At 33.5% G+C, this 26,690-nt stretch overlaps 1 protein-coding gene across 1 annotated transcript in view; it reads left to right on the plus strand.

The window, feature by feature from the left end:
• CRPPA (CDP-L-ribitol pyrophosphorylase A) overlaps positions 1-26,690 on the plus strand; it is a 197,143-nt gene that overhangs the window by 87,217 nt on the left and 83,236 nt on the right. Inside the window, exons 7-9 of the mRNA XM_054564164.1 lie at positions 5,453-5,545; positions 6,017-6,109; positions 26,524-26,655. Coding sequence (XP_054420139.1) covers positions 5,453-5,545; positions 6,017-6,109; positions 26,524-26,655 — 318 coding nt within the window. The remainder of the gene's footprint in view (positions 1-5,452; positions 5,546-6,016; positions 6,110-26,523; positions 26,656-26,690) is intronic.

A 26,690-nucleotide genomic window follows, 5' to 3' on the forward strand; every position in this document is an offset into this window, starting at 1 on the left:
AAGAGTGATCCATGGACCAGTTATAACAACATCTGCTGGTAGCTTGTTATAAATTCACATTCTTAGACTCCACACCACATCTAATGACATCAGAGTTTGTATTTTTAATAAGATTCCTGGAGGTGCTTATGCATATCGAAATTGGAGAAACATGGGCGTAAACTTTATTTTCTTTTCCCAGCATGATGTAAGTTCCATGATGGCACAAATTTTGTCTAGTTTGTTGCCATAGTCTCAATGTATAATGTCTGGCTCAGAGCCCTCAATAAATATTTATTGGTTGAATGAATGAAACTAATCCATCAGTGGATAGGATACTCTACTCTTCGTGACTTTTTAGTTAAATTAAGACAGACAAAATATGTTTATGTCATCTTGCCAATTCTCAGCTTGCAAATGTTTTATCCATTATTAAGAAACACAAAGAGGTTGTATTGCTGCATATATCTTTTTACATTTCATCCTGTCATTTACAGAATTAAAAAATGGATAATATTTATAAAATATACCCACCAAACATGATTTATATGAGCTATCCCCAGTCATTTACTACAGTATTGTCCATTAGTTATATGTAGTATAGCATTCTGTAGTAAAACTCAATGGAAATAATAAGCTTCAGCAGACGTGCGTTTAATAGCTTTTTTTTGATTAGACATTATCTAGTTTTGGATCAATAATCTGTATGATAAAGTGGGAACCTTGAATTTTTTGTGATGGTATGCAGGTTTGTTAGGATGCAAAGGTGTCCAACTGCATGTGGCCCAGGATGGCTATGAATGCAGCCCAACATGAAATTGTCAATTAACTTAAAACTTTTTTTTGCTCATCAGTTTTTGTTAGTGTTTGTGCATTTAATGTGTGGCCCAAGACAACTCTTCTCCTTCCAGTGCGGCCCAGAGACGCCAAAAGTTTGGACACCCCAAGAAGGCTTTTGTTTTCCATTCTGCAGTCCTGTAGTTTTGCATCAGAACAGTAATTGGCCTTCAGAGGGATGTTTTACAAGTGAGAGAGGGATGCACCAAGGGAGCATTACCACAGTGATCACTCCTGTGACCACTACCCGCTGCACGGCGCATACTGAATGCCGTGGTTCGGAGCACTTGACTTTTCCCAGGATCGAATCCGAAAATCTGAATTGGGGGACTCTCTTAGGTTCATTCCTCCCTGTCCAGGACGCAAAAAGATGATCTGAGTTAAAGGGTTGTGCATGGAAGCAATTAAACTTCTTAGTGCTCAGATGACTTTCTCCAGATGAGGTGTTTCTCTTCAGTTGACCTTGGGACCTACAGTATCACTCTTTTCTCAGCAAAGTCTTGTGACTTTCATGACGAGGTAGTAGTCACCTGGAGGAAACTGACATCCAGTGTAGTTCAGAGGTTAATTATGTGGACCTAGGGTTCCAATAGACTTTAGTCTGAGTACTACCCCTTACTGGCTGTATGATTTCGTACAGATTATTTAACGTTCGGTGTCTCAGCATTTTTATCTGTAACATGTTATGGTACTAAATACTTTAAACACACAATAATATATGCATAAGTTTGCTATGTAGCTTCAAATAAGATAATTCTCAGAATCTGTGTGAAATACTTTAATAAACAAATGATTACCTCAATAAAAGCGAGGTATAAAATGTGAAGGGATAATGTAGATATATTGATGTGTTAAAATATCATTTAGAGGTGGAAATTAAATGGAAGTGAGTAGACCAATAATAGTTAACATTTAATATATCAGTATGTGCAAAGGTGGTTATTAGCAGACAAAGATGAATTGAAATGACAGCATTCACATTAGACTTCAGACTTTCTAGAACAATGATTAATGGGGAAAGGTCCATGGTCTGAGGAACAAAGACAGTGTCTAGTGCATTATGTAGCACTGCAAATGGATCTTCAAGGCTGAACACTATACTCCAATCTTTGTGCAGTGTGGCTTTCAGGCTACATTACTAAGGAAGCACCAGCCCTTTCCCCTGGGATTCTACACCAGTGCAACATGGCAAAACCTTGGTTCTAGTGCAATTCTGCCTGTCCCATACTTAGGATTGGGAGAAGATGAAGACTTTCTTTGGTATATCACACAGGCTGGCATCCGAGTCTTGTGGTGGCCGCTGGTATGATCCTGCAGCTCACTGCTCATGGTTGGAGGTCCAGTTAACATGGCAGAATAGGAACCAGGTTCATTTATTACCTCAAAACTCTACCAAGATTCATTGCCTTAAAGCCTTGGCTGTTTTCTCTGAAGCTTTCCAGGAAACTAACCCAACAGGGATGATTTCCTAGAAAAAGTAATCCTTAACTCTCACATATTAATTGAATCGATTTTCCTAACAATTTTAAAATATTTCTTTTTATTGATGAATAAACTGAGCCATGGGGCTTAAGTAATTTACCCAGAGTCACACAGGAGATTTGTTGAAGAGTTCGATTCACATTCAGGGAGCTTGGCTTCAGAGGCCATACTTGTGATTTCAAAAAGATGCTTTAAAGCTAATTCTAAAAAACAGAAAATAAAAATAATACAGTAAATGCTGAATCCTAGGTGGATAAAACTCCCACAGAAGTCTAAAAATAACCATTAAGTAAATTTTAATTGGCAACTCAAAATTTGAAAATAGTGACTACTTTAAGGGGTATCTCAGGTGAAGATTTCTAAAAATAGAGATGGAGGGGCTCTGGCTGTTGTCCTCTGGCTGAAGGTCCAGACACAGCACCCACAGGCCAGAGACAACTCTGATAAAGACCGTGACTGATGAGCCAGTAGCCTAGTCTCAGCCTTCAGTTGGCAGCAGTCATAGCTACAGAAGATGCCCTTCCAAAATCTGGATCTGCAATATATAAACACTATCTCCTGTCTTCTCTCCACTCTATGGAGGTATAATGACAAATAAAAATTACATATATTTAAGGTGTACAAACTGACATTTTGATATACATATATAGACTGAAATGATTGTCACAGTGAGGTTAACTAACTTATCCACCAACTCATATAGTTACCATCTTCCTTCCTTCCTTCCTTCCTTCCTTCCTTCCTTCCTTCCTTCCTTCCTTCCTTCCTTCCTTCCTTCATCCCTTCCTTCCTTCCTAGAGCACTTAAGCTCTACCTTCTTAGTAAATTTCAATTATACAGTACAGTATTGTCAATTATAGTCACTGTGCTGTATATTAGACCTCCAGTATACATTATCTTGTGTGACTTAAACTGGGTACCCTTAGATCAATGTTCCCCATTCCCCCTACACCCCAGCCCCTGACAACCATAAGACCAAAGTGCGTCTCTCCAGTTCCCTTGTTTATACCCACATTAGTGCTATTTGTTTGAAGAGGAGGGAGGTGAAAAATTGATGGATTCACAATCAGAGATGATCCAGCCAACATATTCTGTCTGTAAAAAGTGAAACACATTTTTGAACCTCTGACTCATGGGACTTGAACCAAAGCCTTTCAGCCTTAGTTAAGCCTTAACTCTTCTTGAAATGGAAAATATTTTTTTGACAACCTATCTTCCTTCCTAAAATTCATGCTTTAAATAGTATTCTACATATGCAGATGTTTGCATTTAGTTAATACTAAATCTTTTCTAAATTTTTATTTGTTATGATGTAAAGAAAACATTTTATTTTATTTTTGTATACTTCTTTAATTTTACTGAACACATTGGAAGGTTGTTTTAAATTTTGTTTAAATGTTCTTTGAACCAAAATATTTACAGAACAAGGAGTTCTCTAGCCCGCAGATCGTTCCATTTGTTGTGTTTGAGTGTGGAAACATTAGGAATGACAGCATAAGACGGTGCCCCAGAGCTTTTTCATAAACAACCTAATAGCATTGTCTAATGCGGTTTTTGTTTATTAAAGGTGTCAAAGACTTCTTTGCTATATTTAGGTTAAATCTAAATTTCTTTACTCAAGCATGGAAAATATTGTTTGTTTCTGGTTGGGAGGAAAGCAGTATGACCAAATAAAAGAATTGCACTTAACTGGAAACAATTATTAAAAGAGTCTCAATTTCAAGATGGAAAGAAATTGTAATTCTGTTTTTGTGTTTTTTTTCAAAAGGGGTCCAGAAATGCTAATATTTAGTACCTTGTGTGAAAATGTGGTGTGCGTTTCTGTCTTAGCCTATGGGCATTAGTTGATAAATGACTTTATCTTTTAATTGGAGTTTTTAATTTATTACATAATAGTTGAACAAATACATTTTAATAATAATAACTGATACTGTGGCTGGGCACTATGGTTTCTATATCCTATTTTCTAAGACCTTATGTTATACTTATTGTTAATAATTGAGTTTAAGAAATATATATATATATCAGCTTTAATAAGGAAACAAGTATATACTGAAATCATTTTGGGATGGCCATCACAGGCAAGAAGGAGCTCAGTGTTTGTAACAATAGAGGAAAATGGCCTTAGAGTTTAAGAATGTTTATGTTGAAGAGTAGAGTTGGGTGGTTAAGATTTGAATAAAATATAAGTAGATTTGGTGTACTTTAATCACAAATTCACAATTGTAGATTTAATCTAATAGGAATTACATACACATTCATCTACTTTATGTGTACATGTATTAAATTGTACATTCTTAATTGAAAAAAAATTAAGAGTTACAGGGTTTTGTGCTTTAGTAAGGAGCATGCAATGCATTTTAGATATATATTTGTAAAATATTCTAAATGTAATGCCAGTATTAACCACTAAAATGTGACTTCCTGTGGAACTATTATAGCAGAGAAAAGATTATAGAAGATCCATTGTTTAGTAATTAGGTTGTTTATATTATTGTAATAGAAAAAATAGAAATTAATTGGAATGTTGAACTACATGGAATAAAAATCTTATTAGGTAAGTTTTTGTAATAATATATGTACCATATTTTTCTAAATCTTGTCTGGGGTTACCACTGGTAATACTCCCTTAGTCTTTTCTTTTATTCTAGATCAACTCTTTTCTCTGTCACATATTATTATGATAATTTCTTTTTGCTTTCCCTGCTTCTGGTCATCCCAGGTTTTGTTAAACCTGTTCTTTGTGACTGGAGTAATTTAATGTGCTTCTAGAATCTTCCAACAATCCCTGTCTAACCAACCTTTTAATTTTATTTCAAAACTGTCTGCAAAAAGTCTCTATAGGAAAAAAAAATGGGCTACTTGCCTATACCAGAATATACCCTGTGCCTTTTCTACATTTTTTTCTTATCTGAAAAAATTTCCCAATATCCTTGTTTGCTACAATAATAATTATTTATGGACTAGTGCAAATTCCTTTTTCTTGGTAGCCTCATAACTGAAATTATTTGTTTTAACTTACATATGGTCCTTGGCTCTATGTGCCTATAGCAATTTTGTGCTCATTTGTAACAAAGTTGTTTATGTTCATGTTTGTTCTTTCTATCTAATTTGTAAACTCTTTTTTTTCCCCTCAATTTTGTTTTTATCCTAGCATCTAAAAGTCACATCTGGGTCTCTGTGTCATGCTGGCAGAGATCTTCAGCAAATCATCTTAGAGCAGTGCTACAATTTTGTTTGTGTGAATGTAAGTAGTAAATATAAATGGCAAAGCACTTGAGGATCTTACAAATGTAATGGGGAAGAGAACTTAGGTTTCTTGGTTATTAAATATTTGACTTTAAGATTTTGATAGATGAATTGTGTTTTTAAATATGTACTTGGAAAGTTTATTTTTTTATCTTTTGAAATAGGAAAATAACATTTTCTAAGGAGCTAATTACCATAAGGAGATGGTGATAATATTTCTTTAGACAGAATTTATAATTTTCTGTTTTGTTATAAGCAGATAAAGCTACACAGGTTAGAATTAATAAATAGTACAAATTTTAGTAAGTATAAACTTATGGGTATTCTTTAAAATATATTAAAATTTAAAAATTGGGCTTTGTACATATTTTGAATGCTATGTAAAAGTTCTCCATGTTTTCTCCTTGAATTAATTTTAAAATCATTTAAGAACTTCTTTTTACTTCCTTCTACTTTTCTGGTCTTTCAGGTTATGACCTCTGAATTTGAAGAAACCCAGAAATTACTGAATATACTTAAAGAGAGTAATCTTTCCATCTTGTATCCTGTTGTTGTTATTTCAGTAAGTGAATTAATGCAGATTTTGCTCTTTATACATATGCTTCCTCTTTTGGAATTCAACTTTTTATTTAACAAAATTTCATCAAACTGAGGAAATCCATCCAAACCCTAAAGAAGAAGCTCTTTGTAGACTCTTGAGTTTACTCTCTTGCTAAGATTTCTGTTGACGGCCTGCTCTTATTTGGTTGAACAGACAGGTTTGGAAAACAATGTAATTCAACATGGCAACCAATTTCATTTTATTTTCCTCATTAAAATCTCAACGTATGTTGCTGACTTGACTAGTTGTTTGGATAGTGTAAAAGAGCTTTATTTAGAGTATTATTGGGATGCCATAAGAGAAGAATTCCTGAAGTTAAAAAATATGAGGGGAAAACTCAGAAGGACGAAAATGTACTCTTAGGTTGTTTCATCTTCTCTGTCCTACAGAGCCAAAGCAGAGTGAACAACAGATTAAGAGAATTCCTAGGAGAATAGCCCATAAAAATTTTGGAGAGAGATTTCTATGAAAGACTAAAAGTGTTACATTTAGTATAGAATTTAATTGTGTAGCTCAGGGGAATATCAGAGAGCAAAGCCAGGATCAAAGAAAACCATGGCCAGCCTGCCACAGGGCTGAGGAGCCATGTCCGGTCGGCAGCATTTTGCTGTGGGAAGGGGTTCCAAACAGGACATTCTCAGCACAAGTGCTTAGCAACTGCCAAGTTCCTAAAGCTCAGGCCTGTTCCATAGTGTGGTAATTTAATTCTTGTTAGGTCAGATCATTCATACTGAATAAAGATAATTTGTGCTACAGATAGGTAATTCTAGACTAAGCAGTGCAAGTAGGAACAAATCAGCAATTGAAGGAGGTTTATTTCAATGTCCTGTTTTATTTGGTTATGTGCCCCAAAGATAAGTTCCACATGCGATTGATTTTAACGGAAACGTAGATGTTTTAATTGAGATTTTTTAGGAACACTATGAAATGCACCTCGAGCAGAAAGACTCTAATACTCTGCAGGATAAGTTCAGAGTTCTGTGTTTGGCTCTTTATTCCTCTGTCCACATTATAACTTGCTTAGGAATTTCATTTAGTTCTTGTTCCCAGGTATTATTCTAAAGAGACAGTTAAGCGCTGTGATGAGAGCAAGGGCTTACAACACAGAATGCCTTAGTTCCTTGGTCCAGTTTCTGAACTTTTATGAGGCTTGCTTTCTTCATTTTAGAAATGAGGCTTATAACCCTACCTCTTAAATCATTAAGGATTAAAATGAATGAATGCAAAGTGTAGTTGATATCACAGTGCTGGGCCTTTGGCAGGACCACAATGTTAGTTTCCTTTACTAGTCTAGCTCCTTTTATGTCCAGCTGGGGTGGGATGACTCAAAGTTTACTTCCTTTGCTTTAATCTGATTCCTGAGCTTCAGTCATACATTTTCCAACATTCTGTCAGGTACTTCCTTTTGAGTCCTTAGCTATCTTCTCACACCTTATCAGATTTATCAGGAAAGCAGTCTGCATCAACTGACTTCTCTTAGTGGGAATGCCACTGTGACAGGTACCCAGGTGAGAATCAGTGTTACTTTTGAATTTGCCTTCTACCTTTGTCTTCTGCCTCTCCTTGTCTCACACACACACACACACACACACACACACACACACACACACACACACAGAGTTGTTTAAACTGTTCTATTTCATGTCCACTGTTATAGCTCAGCCTCAGTCCTTTGTGTTGCTTCCATAAATATTTGAATTTAATTTTCTGTTGACTTCTGTTGAGTTCCATTTTATGTATCCCAGTAAATGCAAGACTTTGTTTGGCTGCCTGGTGTTCTGTATCAAACTAAGGCAAAAGATGGATGCTTCTCTAGTTAGTAAAGAAATGTCTCTCAGGACTAGTGTGAGAATAATATTATAAGTCTGTATACTGTAAATCTATGCATTATAAACACTGTAAAATATTCATCTTGAACTGGAGAGTTGTCACTCCATAATTAATATTTGTATACCCATTATTATTGCATAAATAGATTCACTGTGCTGATATTAAGGATATTAAGATTAACAGGAAAATGTCGTTGGAACATAATCTAGAATACGTATCCTTAGGATGAAGCAAATCACTGGGAAGGTAGAGTAAAGAATGGATATTTAGTATGGCCAGATTTTATTTCAGGTTCTACACAAATCTTGATTGTAAAAATGTCAATTTTCTTTGGCTCTTTGGCTTTTATGAAAGTGAACTGGGTTAGGGAACATTTAATATAGGAGGTTTTTATTTTCTAAGGTAAATGAGTGTTAGTAGAGCCTACTGCTTTAAGAACCACTTGAAAGGAATAAAATTTTACATGAAGAGTACAAAAAAATAATTGGGACTTTATCTTAAAATAACTAAGGTATTTATTAAAATAATTTTATCTTCTAGTTAAGAAAATTTGATTACACTTGCAAAACTGAACTTTTTTGAGTAATTTTGTGGCTATTATATAATATATTGTAATGTTTTTCAAGTGGTCATTTTTCCAAAATATATTGGACATTTTTAGTTCTGTAGTATTGTCCTTTGTTAATAATTTGATGTTCAACGTGCTCTTTTGGAGCTCTATTCTTATTTTCTTTCTTTATATTTTAAGTTGTATAATTTTGCCAAGTTCTTATTTGTTGATGGTGTTGAGTATGATTTCAGGAGTTTACCAATGTTAATTTGATCAACTTTATATATCCTATGTTTTGGTAGATGTAACCTAATTTCATTGTAATTATATTAAGTTATCAGAATTTCCCAAATATCTATAATCAGCTCAAGACTGAGTGATGGTAATGTTAACTACTTGGGCTAAAATCAATGCCAGCATTCAAATGGGCAGAGATAGTTGGCTGGGGTCACTTTATTTGTTCTGTTTCTCAGTGAATCTCTCTGTGTGCATTTTGTATCATATACAGTCTTTTAACTGCAAGCATTTGGAAGCCCATACTCAGATAACAAGCACACCTTGTACTAGGAGAATACTCCCTACTTGAAAGAAAAATATAAATAAAAACAAACATTGTTTTTATTCCAGACTGGTTGGCATACAGGAATTTTAAAAATTTAGATCCCTTTTTATGTCTTTTAACAAGACAAACTTATAAACATTAAAAACCAGTAGTTTCTTCTGTAAAGGTAAATAGTGCATGAATTATGTTTGAGAGTTCTTTTCAGATGTGATTTCTGATGTTGTTTAGTCTATTGTATAAGTTATCATAGAGCCAAAGTTTTTATCCGGAGATCACTGAAGTTACCGCTGTTAGCCTCTTATTTGTGGTTACTATGGGGTCTATAGTACTGTTAGCACCTTTTCAGATTGTAGCTCTCAATAGGATCACCTGGAAGCTCTATTTGGAATCCCCAGGTAGATAATAGAGATCACCATTGGACATGTTCAGTTTTCTATTTTCTACTCCTATTATGTGTTTTTATTCACTACTTAAATAATGACAAACAAATATTTAGACAAGTGATACATTACATGTATTAAAGTAGTATAATTTCATAAAGTTTCTCATATAAAAATCACTCCAAAAGAACATAGGCTAAACAAAAAAGTGCCAAAAGCGAATTATAAACTGAATTCTTGATTTAGAAATTAATGATCAGAGAGCTGCTTTTTTCATAACGATGGAAAAGAGAGTTTCAGGAGACAATTCCAGCTATAGCTGTTTTCTAGTCAAGATTATGTAAAACTGAAAAAATACCTTCACATGTTCTGAAAGTAAACTAGGGATTCTAATTTATTTGGGTCTGGCAAGATTTTCCTAAAACATTCTTATTTAAAGCTTATTTTTTTCGATGAGCATAGCTGCTTCATATAGTAGGCACCAAAGAAATGATTGATTTTTAAAAGCAGAAAGTAATTGGCAACACATTTAAATAGAAGCTTAAAATAAAAAAAATGAAGCAAACTTTTAAATTTTACTTAATAAAGTAGTTTATCACATTTACACAGCAAAATAATTTTACATAACAATTTGGACAATTACATTTGAGTTCGACTTTTGTTGGCAATTTTTTTGGTGCTTTATGAGAGATAAGAATCTCTTCATGAATTCACTTGAGCAAAACAAATTATCATATGGAGTTTTAATGCTTGGAAAATGCATAAATAAACCTTCAAGAGTGCCTAATTTAGTTCTAGTTACTAGGAAGTAGTTTATTGCCACAACAGATCGAATATATGATCTTGAAAATACTTCAAAATGTTTAATATTTGAACATGTCAGCAAATAAAAAAATAGAAAACCACTCTCCATTGACACTTGATACTTTCACATCTGGGGAAACTGTCACAGAGATGTAAATTGTTTCCAGAACATTCCACAGCTCACCAATGTCAAAGCCAGGAATAGAATCAATCCAATATGCAATGTATCAAATACACTTGTTACTTTTATGCTCTCATGAATGTGTTAAGTAATAAGATGGAGCAAGATTAAAAATATACATATACATACATATATGCATTTAATATTTCTTCCTAATAAAGAACAAATGACAATTGGAAAAACATATAGATTCCCTCTTTTAAGTGCTAATGAGTTCTTACTTTAGCTTCACAGGGTATTGGGCCTTTATTGAATTTAATTTTTATAAAAACTCTCTAATTCTGTTAAATTTCTTACTAGATCCTAGACATGTATCTTTGTCAACTTTTACTTAACTATTTGTTCTATATGCTTCCTCCTGTTAACCCTATTATCACTAGACTAAGGAAATTTGTTTTTAAGGCACAAGTTCTAATAAAACAAACAAACAAACAAACCAGAGCTGGCTGTTATAATTCTTGCTGCTTCCATATTGGGTTTACTTTTTGATAGATAGATAGATAGATAGATAGATAGATAGATAGATAGATAGATAGATAATTTTTATGTATTGTCAAATGGATATTTAACAGGAAATGAATGACCTAGGGTGTAGGTTCAAATTCCTCTTCTACTTCAGCCTCAACCATGTTGCTACTGTACCTTATGGATTCCTTGATTTTTCCTTCAGACAATTATAACTTTATTTTATGTTGAATTTTTAGCATATTTTCACTTAAGATGCATTAAAGTGTTCTCTTTCATGGTTGTACACAGCTTCAGTGGCAGATACGCAATCAATTCCACAAATTCTACAAATGTTTTTATTTGTTTTCTGCTAGTATAGTAAGTCTCAGGTATTTCCTGCCTAAATCAATAATAAAATCTAAATAATTCTGGTTTAAAATACCTTTAGAACCTTTTTGCAATTTCAGTCATGAGGGGATTCGTATCTAACACAAAGACGCGAAATGATGAAGTCTTTCTTGTAGAAGGTGTTGAATAGAAAGAATTGACTGTTATTTTAAGTTTTTGGAGATTTTTGCTTGTGGCTAAATGATCACTGGAAAGCTTGTGTTCTGAGATATAGAAATTCCCTAAGATTAATTGTGAAGCACACATAACTGATGATGTGTAAAGGCATGACTCTCACAGGACACACATTCCTAGTATTCTCTCCGTTAATGAATATAGGCCATTCATTTTCAGATAGAATTATGTTCTAATGGAATATGCAAATAGAATGAATTCCAGAAGACTTTTCCTATGTTTTATAAATAATTATTTCTCTTGATTAATCACCACATTTGAAATCACTATTTATTTTCCTATTTTAAATAGTTTACTGAGCTTAGTCAGATAAGCAAAATTGTTTGCCAACTTATTTGCCAGTGCTGTTCTAGTACAATAAATAAGTGTATAAAATTTAACCTGAAATGCACAGGAGGCAAAATAAATGAAACTCATCTTTTTTTAGGCAGCTTACATTAATTTTGGTCCTAGAAAAGAAATTGGACCGTTGGTTTGGTGATTTAATTTTTCAAAAATATGCCTGGGAGTTTTGTTTAAGTTGCTTGTGTGTGCGTGTGTGTGTGTACGTGTGTGTACTTGAGTATATTTTAAATAATGGAAATATTCTTTAGCTCAGTTATGTTATGCTATTTCTTTACAAAGTAGAACCACATATATTTTAATATCATGCAATATTTAAACATTAAACATTAAATGAAATTATTTAATTTATAAATTATTAATTAAAACAAATATAATCAATAATAAATTAATGTAATGCATATGTTAATATAAATATGCTTTGCTTATAATATTAAAAAGGGCTTAACTTCATGAAGAAAAATAAATTATATTGCTGTAAAGGAGTCATTGTATAGAAAGAATTGACTGTTATTTTAGTTTTAGGAGACCTTTGTCATGGTAAGGATGCTGAACCTGGAGTAGGGTTCAAGGTACAACTATTGATACCATATTTTCAAATAACAAGTGTCTATTAATCTTGCCAAGTAACTTTATGTCTCTGAATTTTAGTTCAGAATCTTTATCTGGAAACAGTTGGAAGCTCTCAAAGAGTAGCTTCTCTTTCTAAAACCATTTCTTATACAGTATGTTGTAAAGAATTTTTTACTTTCGTATGATCCACTGTGCATATATCTATCTTTATCTATCTATATCTATATCTATCTATATCTATATCTATAATCTATCATCATCTATAGTAGAACAATTCAGATTATTCCAGCTACGCTAAATAGAAATCAAGTGCTATTGTATTTCTTTTTTGGAGCCAGTTTTGAGACCTTTCTAACTTTAATCCTGATCACAAGAATTGCAAGACTTTTTTATGGTTTGTCTTTATTTGTGCCTCTCTTATTTATCATCCTTTTATAGTCTGGGTTTTATTAGGTCAAATCTAGCTCTTCTCTTTTTATATCCATTCCTATTTTTTCCTCTCTGTTTAGTAACAGTTTCAAGATTAATCTTCCCCTTGACTCATATCCCTCTCCTAAAGAATGTCTCCCTTCCATGTCTACTCCAGGCAACTGTCTTCTGAAAATGATTCCTTAACCATTGGAGCTCACACCAATGCTTCTTGTTTCCAATTCATTTAAAACTCACTTTAGGTGATGGCCAGTTAGCACTTTATGGGGAACTATATACTACACTCATTGTTACCTAATTGATTGCTTAATATAGATTTATGTAACATTTTTTTTGAATTTCTGTGTGACAGGTATTTTGACATATATGTAGCTTATTTAATAATTAATATTTTTTAAAAACAATATTGTACTTTAGAAGAATGACACATTTTATACAAGCCAATTTTCTAGAGTATTTTATCTTAATAAGGAAATAATGTTATTTATTTTCTAAAATAAATATTCTTAATAATATGAGCTTAATCAAATGACCTGAGTTAGCCTGGGAAGTGATTCAGTGGCTGGGAGTTCATGGGATCCTGGTCACTGTTCCTTCTATCCACCACCCCAAGATAATACCTTTAACTAGGTCTGTTTTAGAAAGAGGCAAGTTAGCTTGGAAGAGAAGATTGAGAGAGATCTTGTCAATGATAGGAGAGAAAACTGAAATTTGGAAGGATGAACAGGTCCAGTTCTGTGAGGGGTAGGTAGAATAGCATTTCTATATGGAAAGAGCACATGAGAATAGTGAGAACTGGAAAGAGCTACAGGGTCAGAAACAGAAATGAACTCTACATTGGGGAGAGTTGAAGCGCGGCGTAGGCAGGTCTAGGTCAAGGTGGGCCTTTGAAGTTTGAACTGTGTAAAGCATCACTGCCCAGCAGAAATTGATATGGTGAGATCTACACTTTACACATCCTCTGGATGCCTCACAGAGAAAAGATTAAAGAGATCAGAGAGATTCCTTGATGCATGTGGTTTAGTTAGTAGGCTCTTTCAGTAGTCCAAGAAATAATGGTGGTAGCTAAGACTACAGTCATTCTAGAGTGGATGGGCAGAAATAGCTGGAATCAAGATCTACTGAAGACATAGAAGCACTAAGAATAGGCACTTGATTTAATGAGGGAGAGAAAACTTCTGATTTGATATCTTGTGGGACTGGATAAGTGATTGTAAGATGGGGACATTAGAGGATTTTTGAAATTTGTTTCTGAAGGTTGAGTGGCAGATAATTATCCCAACTTTGTTAACAGATAATTAGAATGATTTCACTTATATTCCAAAGCTTTCTATTCCTTTGTATGTGTGTAAGTGTTTATTGTGTATATAAAAGAGCTTGCCTTAAGCTCTTTTTAAAAGGCAAGTTATACTCTTCCAAGGCCTCTTTAATATTTGAATTTTAATAGAATTTCAGGTATAGGCACAATTTAAAAGATATCTTTCATATTACAATACTTTTTGCAAAATCTTATCTAGTGTTTGCGTGATCATGTTTTTAATGAAAAATTTTCTGTACTAATGCTTCATATTCTGAAAAACTAAAATAAAAAAAAATACAAAAAGAAAAACACCCTGTCCAGGAGTCAAGACATTATTATTTAGGAAGATGGTAAAAATAAAAACGTTGGCACATAAAATGGTGGTAGGAATCTTACCAGGCCTTAGCTCTAAGAATCATAAAATCAATAGCCACCTAAGAATAGATTGCTCTCACAGTTTTCTGGAAAACCTGAACTGTTATTTTATTGAAAGCATAGAAAAGTGGTGGAATCAGTGCAAAAAGCTTCTTGATCCAAACATGCTTTGGCTTGAACCCTGTTTGCAATAAAGTTATATGTGACATTTAATACTTTTGAAAAGTATAGTATGATTCAATTTTCCAGGCATGTGAGGTTTTATTTTATGGGATTTTGAAGCTTAACTTATTCTACTTAAATGCTGGGGTACTTGATTCACTGGTACCTACTAAGGTGGGATGCAGCAACTGTTACAAAGATAATCTTAGCATTAGCGTTGAATAATTCTTATGTGAGAATGATAGGACTAGCTCAAGCTTCTTCTGCATGTCTCTCCTGAGTAGTTTAAGTATTATACCCATTTCTAGATCTTTTGAGAGAGAAGTGTAAAGTTTTATTTTTTTAAAAAGTCTAAAATGTTTATGGAAAATACAGAGTTGAGTTTTTTGCTTAACCAACAAGACTCTTACTATGATCTTGTGTTTCGCGCTCAATATGGAGGAGATGGAACTCCTGCTACATTTATAATTCTCAGTCCCTCACCAACAAATGTGGCCTGCTGATGCATATTTTTAGTATAATTATGTTAATGTTAATAATCGCAGATGCTTGTCGAATGCTTTAAATAATGAGTCATCATTCTTTTCTTTAAAATCCATGATCCCATTTTATCCTCAGCGCAATCCTGAGAGTTGGTTATCATAGATACCATTGTCTCTGTAAGAATATGTCCCGTACTCATTTAACTTTACCATATGACGTTCATTAGGAATGTCAATACTTGTCCTTTTCAAGTAATATAAACCACATTGTTGGAGGAGAAGAGATCTTAAAAACCACTTTAGTAGCTTGCCCTCGTTTTGCCGGAGATGACCCAGGCCCTTTTCTTTACCTGGATCTGAGATAACTTCTTTGTATTAGGGGTTGGTGAATTTTTCTGGTGAAGGGGCCAGATAGGAAATATTTTAGGCTTTATGAACCATTAATGTCTTTGTTGCAACTATTCTGCTCTGCTAGTGTAGTGCGAAAACAGTCATAGACAATATTTTAAAAAATTGATGTGGCTGTATTCCAATGAAACTTTATTTACAAAAAACAAAAAACAAAAAACAAAACCATAGGTTGGATTGAACTCATGGATTATTATTTCCTAAATTTTGGTTTAGATTTTTCATTTCTCTATGAATTTTTCATTTGCCACAGTTGATTAGTACCATTGCTTAAAATTTATGTTAAAAATTTCTTTAATAGACATATACTCTCTGAGTCATCAAGTCTCATGATTTGAAGTATTACTCATGTACCAATTCCTAAGTCTTGATAGGAATGTTCAAGGGCATGAAATTTAAAAAATTTAAATTCATCTTCTTCCAGGAACTATCCCTTCCCAAAAGTCTCTTTTTGTTTCAATTCTGACCTTGTTGTAGTCATCATGACAAATTTTGCTAATTGCAAATTGACCAAGCCACTAACCTTATTATAATCTTCCAGAGGCTCCTGATCCCTAATAGACAAAGCTCATTCAGATCATAAAGGCTTGGCCGGGGCTGGCTCTTGCTAAATTTTACAGTCTTTATTCTCCTGTCTCACCGAGCACTTTCCCCTCTGGTAACCCTGAACTGATGTTCCAACGTGCCTCGTTACCTAACATATCTGTGTTTCCTCTGTTGAGTTTTTCCTACCTGAAACACCATTTTCCTAGTGTTTGCTTGCCTGGCTCTTCTCCTCCAAATTTGAGTGACAGTGTTTCTTCTTGAGGTCCTTCCTTAATACCCATGTGCCCACATCCTTTCCCCCTTTCCCGACACAGTGCGAGTAGGCATTCAGATATGTTTACTGTCTCGAACTTGCCTTGGCATTCCTAGTCTTGATGTCTTCTATCCTACCCTGTTTCAAGGCTGCTCACCACAAATAGATGCTTTCTGGTGACTTACAGAAATGAAGGCAACTGAGTATAAGGAACTAAATAGAAATTACATCTCAAGTAAAGCTACATTCTATTAAGGAGAATAATACTGCTAGTTCTACCTGAGATTTTTAGACCATTATTGACTATGTATAAATTTAAATTTTATGAATTTTACTATCTGGATTTATGCCATCGTTCTTACTTTTTGGTAGTGTAATTTTTTTTTCCATTTTGCCTTTTAGAAAATTTTTGTTTCATTTAACAATGGTGATTGCCTAGTTTACAGGTGTCTGTTTTTAGTTCGTGTGAATCCTATCTTCATGCTTCATGTTAGGAAGTATAACTTACTGTGTCAATATGACTACTGGTGTTCTTTCCTTTCATTTTCTGTTTTTACTCTAAAAGATAGATTTAAACTTTGAAGTGTTTCTCATTCTTAAGTGGGACTTTTCTCTTGTAAATTGAGTTTAGGGGGTGATTTTCTAACATTTTAGATAGGAGGAATTTTTTATTTAAAATTAATTTTAAATGGATTACTAGAACAATGTATTAAGCAAATAAAAAACTTGCATTTAGGAGCATTAATTTTCATCGTTTAATTTATGTGGGAAGCATGTACTTATGTATTTAATTAGTAAGAAATATTGGATTATTCTGAAGACAAAAGTTTGAATCAAAGGTTATGGAAGGCTTCTTTTCCTAGACTATTTCTGCATTGTATTTGGATTGTAAAATAAATTGACAAACCTATTAGATACTTATAATATTAATGGTTGAAGAAGGAGTTTTTTCTTGTAATCTATCCTCTTCAAGGAAATGGGTCCAGAAGCCTGAAAGTAAGTAGACTGTGGTCTTGTCATAAATATCAAACAAAAGTCATCTTCAAACTTACATGCTGAGATTACAATATAGCAACAGAATGTGATATTGCATGCATTGATCTGTGTTACTCAGCTTACTCTTATACCATCATGAACGCATGTGCTAAGCAGATGTTTCTTAGCCTTGCTGGCTATTCAGTTGAGCTCAGCACACATGTGCCATGAAAGTGCACCTCATTGTTCCATCCTGTGTGTGCAGACATACCCGGGCCTGAATTAAAAAAAAATACACTGCATTTTTCATCTTAGGCATTGTAGTTTTCATTTCTACCAGTTTGATTTAGGACTTTTTTATGTCTTCTACTTCTGTACTCAACTTTGGAAAATATGGGATACAATTATAATTTTCATCTTTGTTAATTTGAACATCTTGGTCAGTTTTGAGTCAGTTGTAAGTGATGTATTTATTCCTTATTATGAAGCCTATTTTTCTGCTTGTTTATATGCCTGGGAATTTTGTGTCTGTGTGTGTGTAAGGTGTGTTGTATGTGTTTTTAATTTTCATTCAACTTGGAGAATTTTCAGTCATTAATTTTTCATTATTTTTTCTGCTTTTATTTCCACTTGGGGACTTCAGTTAACTGTATATTAAGCTGTTTGAAGTTGATCCATATCTCATTGATGTGCTGTTTTTCCTTTTATTGTTTTTACTACTGTTCTTTTTTATTTCCTTTTTCTCAGTTTTCTTTTAAACAGGTTCTGTTACTATATTTCCAAGTTCACTAATCTTATTTCTGCTATGTCTAACCTGCTGTTAATTCCTCCAATGTTATTTTTTTATTTTTAATCTGAGATGTTGTTTTCCTTCTTAGAAGTTAGGTTTAGGTCTATTTTACATTTTTCTTTTCTCTATGTAACATGCTCATTCTTTATTGTAGCTTTTTGAACTCATGGAACACAGTTGTAAATAATTTTAATTTTTTTCCTATTCTAGTATCTGTGTCACTTCTAAATAGGTTTTGATTGATTGATATTTGTTCTAGTTATGGCTCACATGTGTCTGCTTTTTTTTTTTTTTTGTACATTTGATATTTTTTTGATTAGTTGCTAGACATTTTGAAGTTTACGTTGGTGGGTGTTGGATTTTTTTGTGCAGGTATCAATACTTTGAACTTTGTTCCAGAATGCAGTTAATTAGAAACAATTTTATCTCTTAAGTATCATTTGTGTGACTTTTAGGCGGGACTAGCTAGTATGTTTAGTACAGGGTAATCATTTCCTTCTTAGTCCTGTACCTGAAGTGCTGTAAAGTATGAAGTTTTCTAGCCTGATGGCCTCCACCACTATTCCTGTCCCTGGCTGTCAATCAGGCATCATCGCTTCTAATCTTGGTGGATGGATTTTCCCTCGCCCCAGACAGTTTTCTCAAATGCGTACCCCGATCAGTACTGTGCTAAGCGCGTGACAGTTTCTCAGATAATCTCCGGAGGTCTGGCTCTGTGCACTTTCTCCTCTCAGGTACTCCGCCACGGGCTCTAAAACCTGGCTACCCACAATCCTCTCTCACTGTTCTTACCACAGTGAGTTGGGGTAAATACGGGCCTCACCTCGTTTGCTTCTCCTCTCTCAGGGATGTCCCTTGTTGTGTTGTGTATTATGTCTTAGAAATCCTTCATTCATATAGTTTGTGCAGTTTTTTACTTGTTTCAGATAGAAAAGTAAATTTAGTACCTGTTACACCTACCTGAGTGGAAACAGAAGCTGGGTCCATCTCAGTTTGAAAGTTTTTTTTCCATACCTTTTATATTCACCCACATTTTCAGGAATGTATTTTATGTATAAATACGAAAAGCTCAGTCTGTGTTAGCTCATACTCTATATAATTTTGTCTATTCCAGATATGATTTCTCAGTGCAGGATTTTAAGTAATAACAGAACATTTAGGCAGGAATAAAAGTTCCTTTTGTGATACAGACTCATAAGTTAATGACCAAAATATGTTAAAGGGATATATGACCAGCAATGATATTACATAACTTTTTGTGCTAGATAAGGTGCACATTATCATATTTTGCAATGACCAAATATTTGATTTCTTTACTTTTGTGTATTGTAGCCACTACTACCTATGGCTGTGAACACCTGAGGTATAGCTACTGTATTTTTATTTAATTTTAATAAATTTGAATTTAATGTAAATAGCCATGTATGGCTAGTGGCTACCCTAGTGGAGACAGTGATTTGGCCATCCTTCTATTGAGTCAGTTCTTTTATATGGTGTAGCTTTATGGGAACAAATTTCTCAGAAATAAAAAAGTTAGGTTAACAGTTTAATGAAAAAATAGCTCAATAGAACAAATTTCAATGATCTTTCTACTGGTTATTGGAATTACTGGATATTGTATTTTTTTAAGACTAATGTTTAATAGTTGGCCTAAATGCATAAGGTGCCTTATTGGGAACTGCAAAAATATTCATTATTTATTTATTTTTCAGTAGCACATAATGCTTATTTAATGGCTTTTGGACCACCATAATAATAACTATAGATTGTTGCTTAAGCAATAATGAATTTCATTATGTATAATGAAATTCATTATGTATAATGAAATTTTGACAAGTCACTAAAATATATAAAGGTTATATATTAAATCATTAAAAAATCACATAACTGCTTTTGGTAACTTCTGTGCTTTGTATTATATGACAAGTCTTTTCAGAGAAAAATTAGTAAATAAATGTGGTTAGATGTTTTAAATAATGTTAGCTAAACAAATCAATGCTTCATATCAATCATTGAATTGCTTTTAACTTTTGATTCTAAAATTTGTTGCAGAGGGTAAAGGTGTTAATTATGAATGCATGTAATGCTTCAGATAAATTGTGCTATAATACAACACAGGCAAAGTTATGTTCTTATAGGAGAAGTTACTTTGTGAAGTAACTAAAAAAATGTTCATTTTGATTTTTTAAAATGTTTTAAAGTAATGTTAGGTTTTTCTATTGACTGTGTAAAATGTGAAGTTCAGGGTTCATTTCTTCTTTAATCTTTTAAATAAGACCTGAAAGAAAAGTGTATACAAATATAACATTTGTACTGGTATTATAAAACTCATTTTTTAAAATTCTTTGGGTAAATAGAAACATTTAACAGTTTTATGTGGTTAATAATTTAATGTAAAATACATTATTTTTATGTCCTACCTTTTGTTACATGCAATGATTTTTAACCCACTAGTTTTGGTGGTATTTTGCTTTGTTAGATTTACAAATGCGTTGTTGATTATTAGCTCTGAGTTTTTGTGATAGTTTATAACTTAATTAGTTTCCATTCAACAGAAGTATGCATTGAATTTCAGGATGGCATTGATTTAAATTTGTTCTAAAGTGCAGTGATTTAATATTGAAAGCTTGTCCTTTTTTTCCTTTTTAATAATACAATTCATTAAATTAAAGCAATTTTCATTAATAGAACCCACGTAATTTATAAATAGTTGAAATGAGATGAAAGTTTTTTCTAATGTATTTTAATCCTTAAGATGCACTAGTACTTTGATCTGCTTAGTATAGGCCAGTTTCATCAGTTACTAGATTTCCCTCATATTTCTTTTGAAAAGTGCTGTTTTGAAGATGTTGAGCCTAATTCACACAATTTACTTGTCTGTACACATATGTAGATAATTTTGCAGTATCTATTGTTTGGATTCAGAGAACCTCTGGTCTATCTACCAATCTTTCTAGTTCAATTATTTGATAATTACCAGAACTTTCATTTGACTGTTCTTCCTTCCGCTTTGGTGGACATTAAGCAGTGCATTATTTGAATATATACTTATGCGTCACAAATTGATTTTCTTCTTAGTCAAATAAACAAAGAGTCTATTTCCCCTCTCCCCGTGAATCCTGACTCCCTTCTCAGGCCTTCCTGTGAACATGGACTCCGGAGTGAGAGAAGTGTTAAAGATGGATTATGGGACATTCCTGATGTTTGGAGAATATTGTATGTGATATTAATTATTGTCTTTGTTTAATGTACCTGCCCTCAGAGACAAGTGAAAATTCATATTTTAAAATATAAAAGTCAATTGGAATTCATCTGGAACCAGGGACATCTTAAATGGTTACTAGACAAATATAAAGCATATGCATGATTGAATGTAGAAGATATAAGGCACAGAGAATCCTTTCCCAAACTCTGTGGGTGGAAATCTGGCTCACTCACAAAGCTATGAAGCTACCCGTGTGTTACATGTTTAAGCAGTTTACTCATTTATAAGAGTGAATTTGCTACCTTTAAAAAAATACAGATTATTTTGGGGGTGTTGGAAGAGATCTCTGTCTTTATGTATGTATGCTTAGAAAAGGACTGTGAGAAATAACATCCTAATTGGGAAATACCATTTTTACTGTAGTTTACATATAGCAGATTAGTGAAGGGTGCAAAAAGAGATTAAAAAAACTCAACCTAGATGGAATGTTTTGCTTTATTTCAATGGGTATAAACCTGTCCAGGCTGTAAGCTTGTTTTATCAGAGCAAAAACATTTACATTTCTTTTGCATTCTTATGATCATTTTTGCAACTCTCTGCTGTAGTCATGTAGATCTGCCCAGTTTTCAAAATTAAAACAATTAAAATTGCTTGTGTTCTTGTAACAACTAAAATTCCTCCTGGAACTTGTAAGTAGCTGGTATGGTTCAGACCTTTGAGTTAGTAGCACAATGAAAAGTATCCGCTCAATTTTTGCGGTATTGGTATTAGGAAGTACACCTGCTAGAGGTTATCTTCCACTTTTCATAAGTCGTAAGGCCTCCCCACCTGGTGAAAGAGAACTCTTGAGGTGCGTCCTATTTGTTTGTGCTTGTATTTTGTCCACCTGATTACACATTTCATAAGGTCAATATCCATTCCTGTTTCCTTAAAATTTAGTTATGTCAAGTAGCACAATATTCAGCACATACTAAGGACTCAAGAAAAGAGCCTGTATTAATCTTCTGCGTTCTGTGACTAAATAACTTAAGTTTCCCTATAATTGTCTTTTTAATAGATTGATTTTAGAGTTAGTGAAAGGAACAGAGAGAGAAAGAAAGAGAGAGAGAGAGAGTGATTTGTTGTTCCACTTATTTATGTATTTATTGGTGGCTTCTTGTATGGGCCCAGACTGGAGATGAAACCTGCAGGCTTGGCACATCCAGACAGCACTCTGCCTAACTGGGGTATATCCCGCCAGGGGTCCCTGTAACTTAAGTACTTTTTTTGATGGGATAACATAGGCAGTTTGTCGATGTATAAACAGCTTGCCTGGAACTCACTTTTGTGCACCATTTCCTTAATTTAATTCATAGAATCTTTGATGAACAGTGTTGGCCTACAGAGTGTGTGTGTGTGTGTGTGTGTGTGTGTGATTACTTTTTTCTTTCCAAGGAGCTAGTGTATGTTGTATCTTTCAGATTTGTAGCTGGAGCTGAAAGTCTTCCAGTCCCTGTTTAGACATCTCATGACTGGTGAGAACTTTTAAAAACCATAGCACCATGTCCTTCAGTTCAACCTAGGTGTTTTTGCTACGGCATGTCTTTCTAAGAAAAATTAGGTTGTATGTGATTGATAAATAAGGGAGTTAGGTCAATATAATGTAGAGGTAGCATCAGTTCATATGCAACTTTTCCTAGATAAGAATAAGCAGAAAAACGGGAATATAATTAGAACCTTGACAGGAAAGGTAAAAAGACAAAACAAAACAAAAAACCCCAAACCCTCAACTCAATTGCTGCACTGGAGGCAGAAGCCTGTATACCATTCGTTTTTCAGTTGATTGTTATATTAATTTCTAAGAGAATTGTAAAACACACTCTATGTTTATGAATTTGGAAATCGTGTTCTTACAATTCAGTCAATTTTTTCACTTTGTACATACAAATCTATGTTCTTAGTAATAAGATTATGATTATTATAACTTTTGTTTTTTATTATGTACTGTTCCTTTTTATCTGTATTATTGTTTTTTTTTGTTTGTTTTTGTCTTAAGCTCTACTGTGTCATATTGCTACAACATTTATTTTTGGTAGAAGGTCTTTTTCATCTTTTTCTTTTGTACTTTTCAGGGTAGTTGTTTTAGATATTTATCTTATAACTAGTGTATTGTTAGATTTCTCTTAAAAATCCAGGATGATAAATCTACCTCTTCTGAAAGAGTTAAATGTATTACATTTATTTTTATTAGTTTTATATTTGGGATTCTTTCTAAAGGCTTATTTTATTTTGTGGTTGCTGTTGGCCAATTGTTTTATTTGCTACTTTCCCCTTAAGCATTGCTGCATTAATACACATAATCATTTTCTCCCTCTGCAAGTTCAGAAACTGTAAAATATAGTTGCATATGGCTTAAATGAATACCATCACTTTAAAATATGCATAATTAGCTATAACTTGTGAAGTTTCTAATTTCTTTCCTTTTCCAAAACAAAACTCTAATGCAACCCACTTTAATCATCCAGTAAACATTCTCATTCCAATATAATTTATTCTCGTCTAGAATTTTAGTTCTACCATTTTTTGGCTTGCAAAATTATTATTTACTTCTGTAATTAATACTTAATGTAGTTAACTTAAAGCAAAAAGCATAGTTGCAGGCTCTCTTTTAGGGCACTCCTAGGAAGATGAAAAGCGAGCACCTGCCCCCAGCTCTGACCTCCCAGAGGCCCTCGCGCTCCTGGCAGAGGCTGCACTTCCTCCTGGGCCAACCCGAAAAGCAGCTTCACAGCCAAGACACCCATTCCCCATTTTATCGTATGCGTATCCATCATTCCTTCTCCTTTTAATGTGTTTCCATTATTTTCACTCTTTTGTTTCTGTGCATTTTAAATCTCTGTGACAGCCATAATTACAAATTAGAGGGATTTTTGTCTTTACTGTTCTCGTGCTCTTTTTCCCACAAACTCTCCTCTCTTACTTTAGTGTGAGATTTTTCTTTTCAGAACTCAAAATTTGTCAGGAAAACTTTTATTCTATTAAACAATAAATGCCTGTCTGTCTAGGCTGACAGGACGGTCACCCTGCTCGTACACTGCACACCGCCTGGGCTTTGCATCCATGTGAAATAATGTTGGGCATGCTGTCCCCTGGTGTTTCATGGCATCAATATAGCACAGATGGTTACACAGTCAAAAGAACTCAAGTCCTCAAACGGCAGTGTCGTCCCCACTTCTAGCTGGTGTGGAGCTATGTAGTGATCTGGCAGTAGGGGTCAGGAGAGGATCTTACCTGCCGCCAGGCCACTGGTGCCGGATCCATACCATGACTAGTTTCCAAAACTGCCTTGAGTTTGCGGAATTGGCCTGCTTTTATGTTAGCAAGCCCACCAGGAGCAACTTTAGGTTCATTTAGATAATCAAATTCAAAAGCCTGGAAGAAGCCTGTGTGGTGCTGGTTTGTCCAATTTTGTAAAAGAGTATATAGGGCGGAAACAGCAGGGCACAGGTAAACATGTCACTTCAGCTCTAGCTCTTAATTTCATCAGTTCACAGTATTCGGGGCTGTTTTGTTTTGTTTTATTGCAAGTCCTTTCCCCACCTTGGTTTCTCAAGGGGGAGGGAAGGGGACCACAGCAGGTGGTGTATGAGCCATCCTTTTAGAAGGCTCAAGCTACAAATAGGAATGAACATCTTTTGCATCAGCTAATAGGCATTAGCTTCCAGGTCCCTGCTAGGGGAACACCTGGTTACAAGTTAAATGACACAGAATGAAGGTCTAGAGTTTATAGCTCATTTACAATTCTTCCAGCCTGGCTGCGGTTCAACAGTCAGGCGTTACTTTTACCATAGCAATGCTGCCTGTTTAAAAAAAAAAAAAGGCTGAAATTTCACTATTATAAGTTTTCAGGGAAACTGAGCTAGAAAGAGGTAAGCCCAAGACCATAGGGTCATACGGCATTTTCTTCAGTTATTCAGTAGATGAAAAACCAGAAAACTTTTCTTTTTGCTTTTTCTTTTCCTTTTTTCCTTGCTTTTCTTCTTTGTCTATTCTTTTGGTTTCTTTATGGATTGAGCATTTTTAAGGGAAAAAGTCTTTATGTCACTTTATATTTCAGGAGAAAGCCGTTATATGTATATGTCTTTAATTAACAATAGTTAATGAACAGTTCTAAGAAATAATGAATATACATGACATACTATCACATAATTCTCTTTAAAAATGAATGTTATGTAAGTATTTTTTCCCTGGAAAGCAAAATATAATTTGATGGGTAAAAAAAAAAAATACTGCCTTGTGTCACAGAAAGAACATGGTAAGAGGTTTTGTTGTTTTCTAATAGAGTATATATTCCTGTAAGTAAGCAGAGAGGAAGGGAAGGGATCAGTAGAAGAGTGTCAGGGTGGAATATATTTTAAAGTTCTTCTGCTTAATAAACACACATAATTGAACAAATTACAATTCTTGAGAGTTTTTAAAATTTGGTATTGTGAAAGAATACACATATTTCTGAATGTTCAGTTTATGCGTGCATTTGTGTTTTAAATTGTTTTTTTTGAGAGTATGTGACTTTTATATTTCATTAACAAGTTACTTTAAAACCTCATTTATTTAGAGAAATGAGAAAAGATCATAATGAGTCCTTAAAATTTAAAATTGAAAAATAATGTTTAAAAAATAGTTGTTTCAGTTGTTTCAATAATTTCAGGAAAAACATTATTTTAACACTGTTAAAATAATTCTGTATAAAATTCCTCTAGATTTACTTTAAGAAATAGACTATTACTTATAAGAAACCAATTAATTACTTTGAAATGGATTCTTTTAAAAAATTTTATGTACTTAATTAGATAAGCACTCTTGAATTTCATCGATATTGTTAATTTAACACGTATATTTACGTCTAGCCTAGTTTTAAAATACAGATTATGATTTAAGTTGAATGAATTGGGAAATCATACTTTTAATGTATTTGACTCCATCACAGATTGAAACAGAATATTAAAACTTTATGTTTTTCAGCACTGTATTCTCCATGCATCTGTGTTTATCAAGGATGATTCATTGATCACATTAAATATTTATGGCTTGGTATGTTTAACTACACATTAACACAAATTGATAAAAAGAATTGCAACATTATAATTATAGATTCTTTAATGTTACACATTCAAAGAAAAGTGAAGGAATGATATTCTAATTGTTTATATTATTTTGCAGGTGCATTTTCTTGATTATAGATCAGTACCTTTCAATCAGAAAATGGAAAATCTAATGCAGATTAGAGAACTAGCAAAGGAAGTGAAAAAAAGAAATATTTTACTCTGTGGCCTTCTCATATATCACCCACAGGTAGGTACAATGTTGGTCTCTTCAGATTGTATGTT

The sequence above is a fragment of the Pteronotus mesoamericanus genome, unplaced genomic scaffold, assembly GCF_021234165.1.
Source record: "Pteronotus mesoamericanus isolate MK-2021 breed Mesoamerican mustached bat unplaced genomic scaffold, CSHL_Meso_final scaffold_85, whole genome shotgun sequence".
Classification (NCBI taxonomy): domain Eukaryota; kingdom Metazoa; phylum Chordata; class Mammalia; order Chiroptera; family Mormoopidae; genus Pteronotus; species Pteronotus mesoamericanus.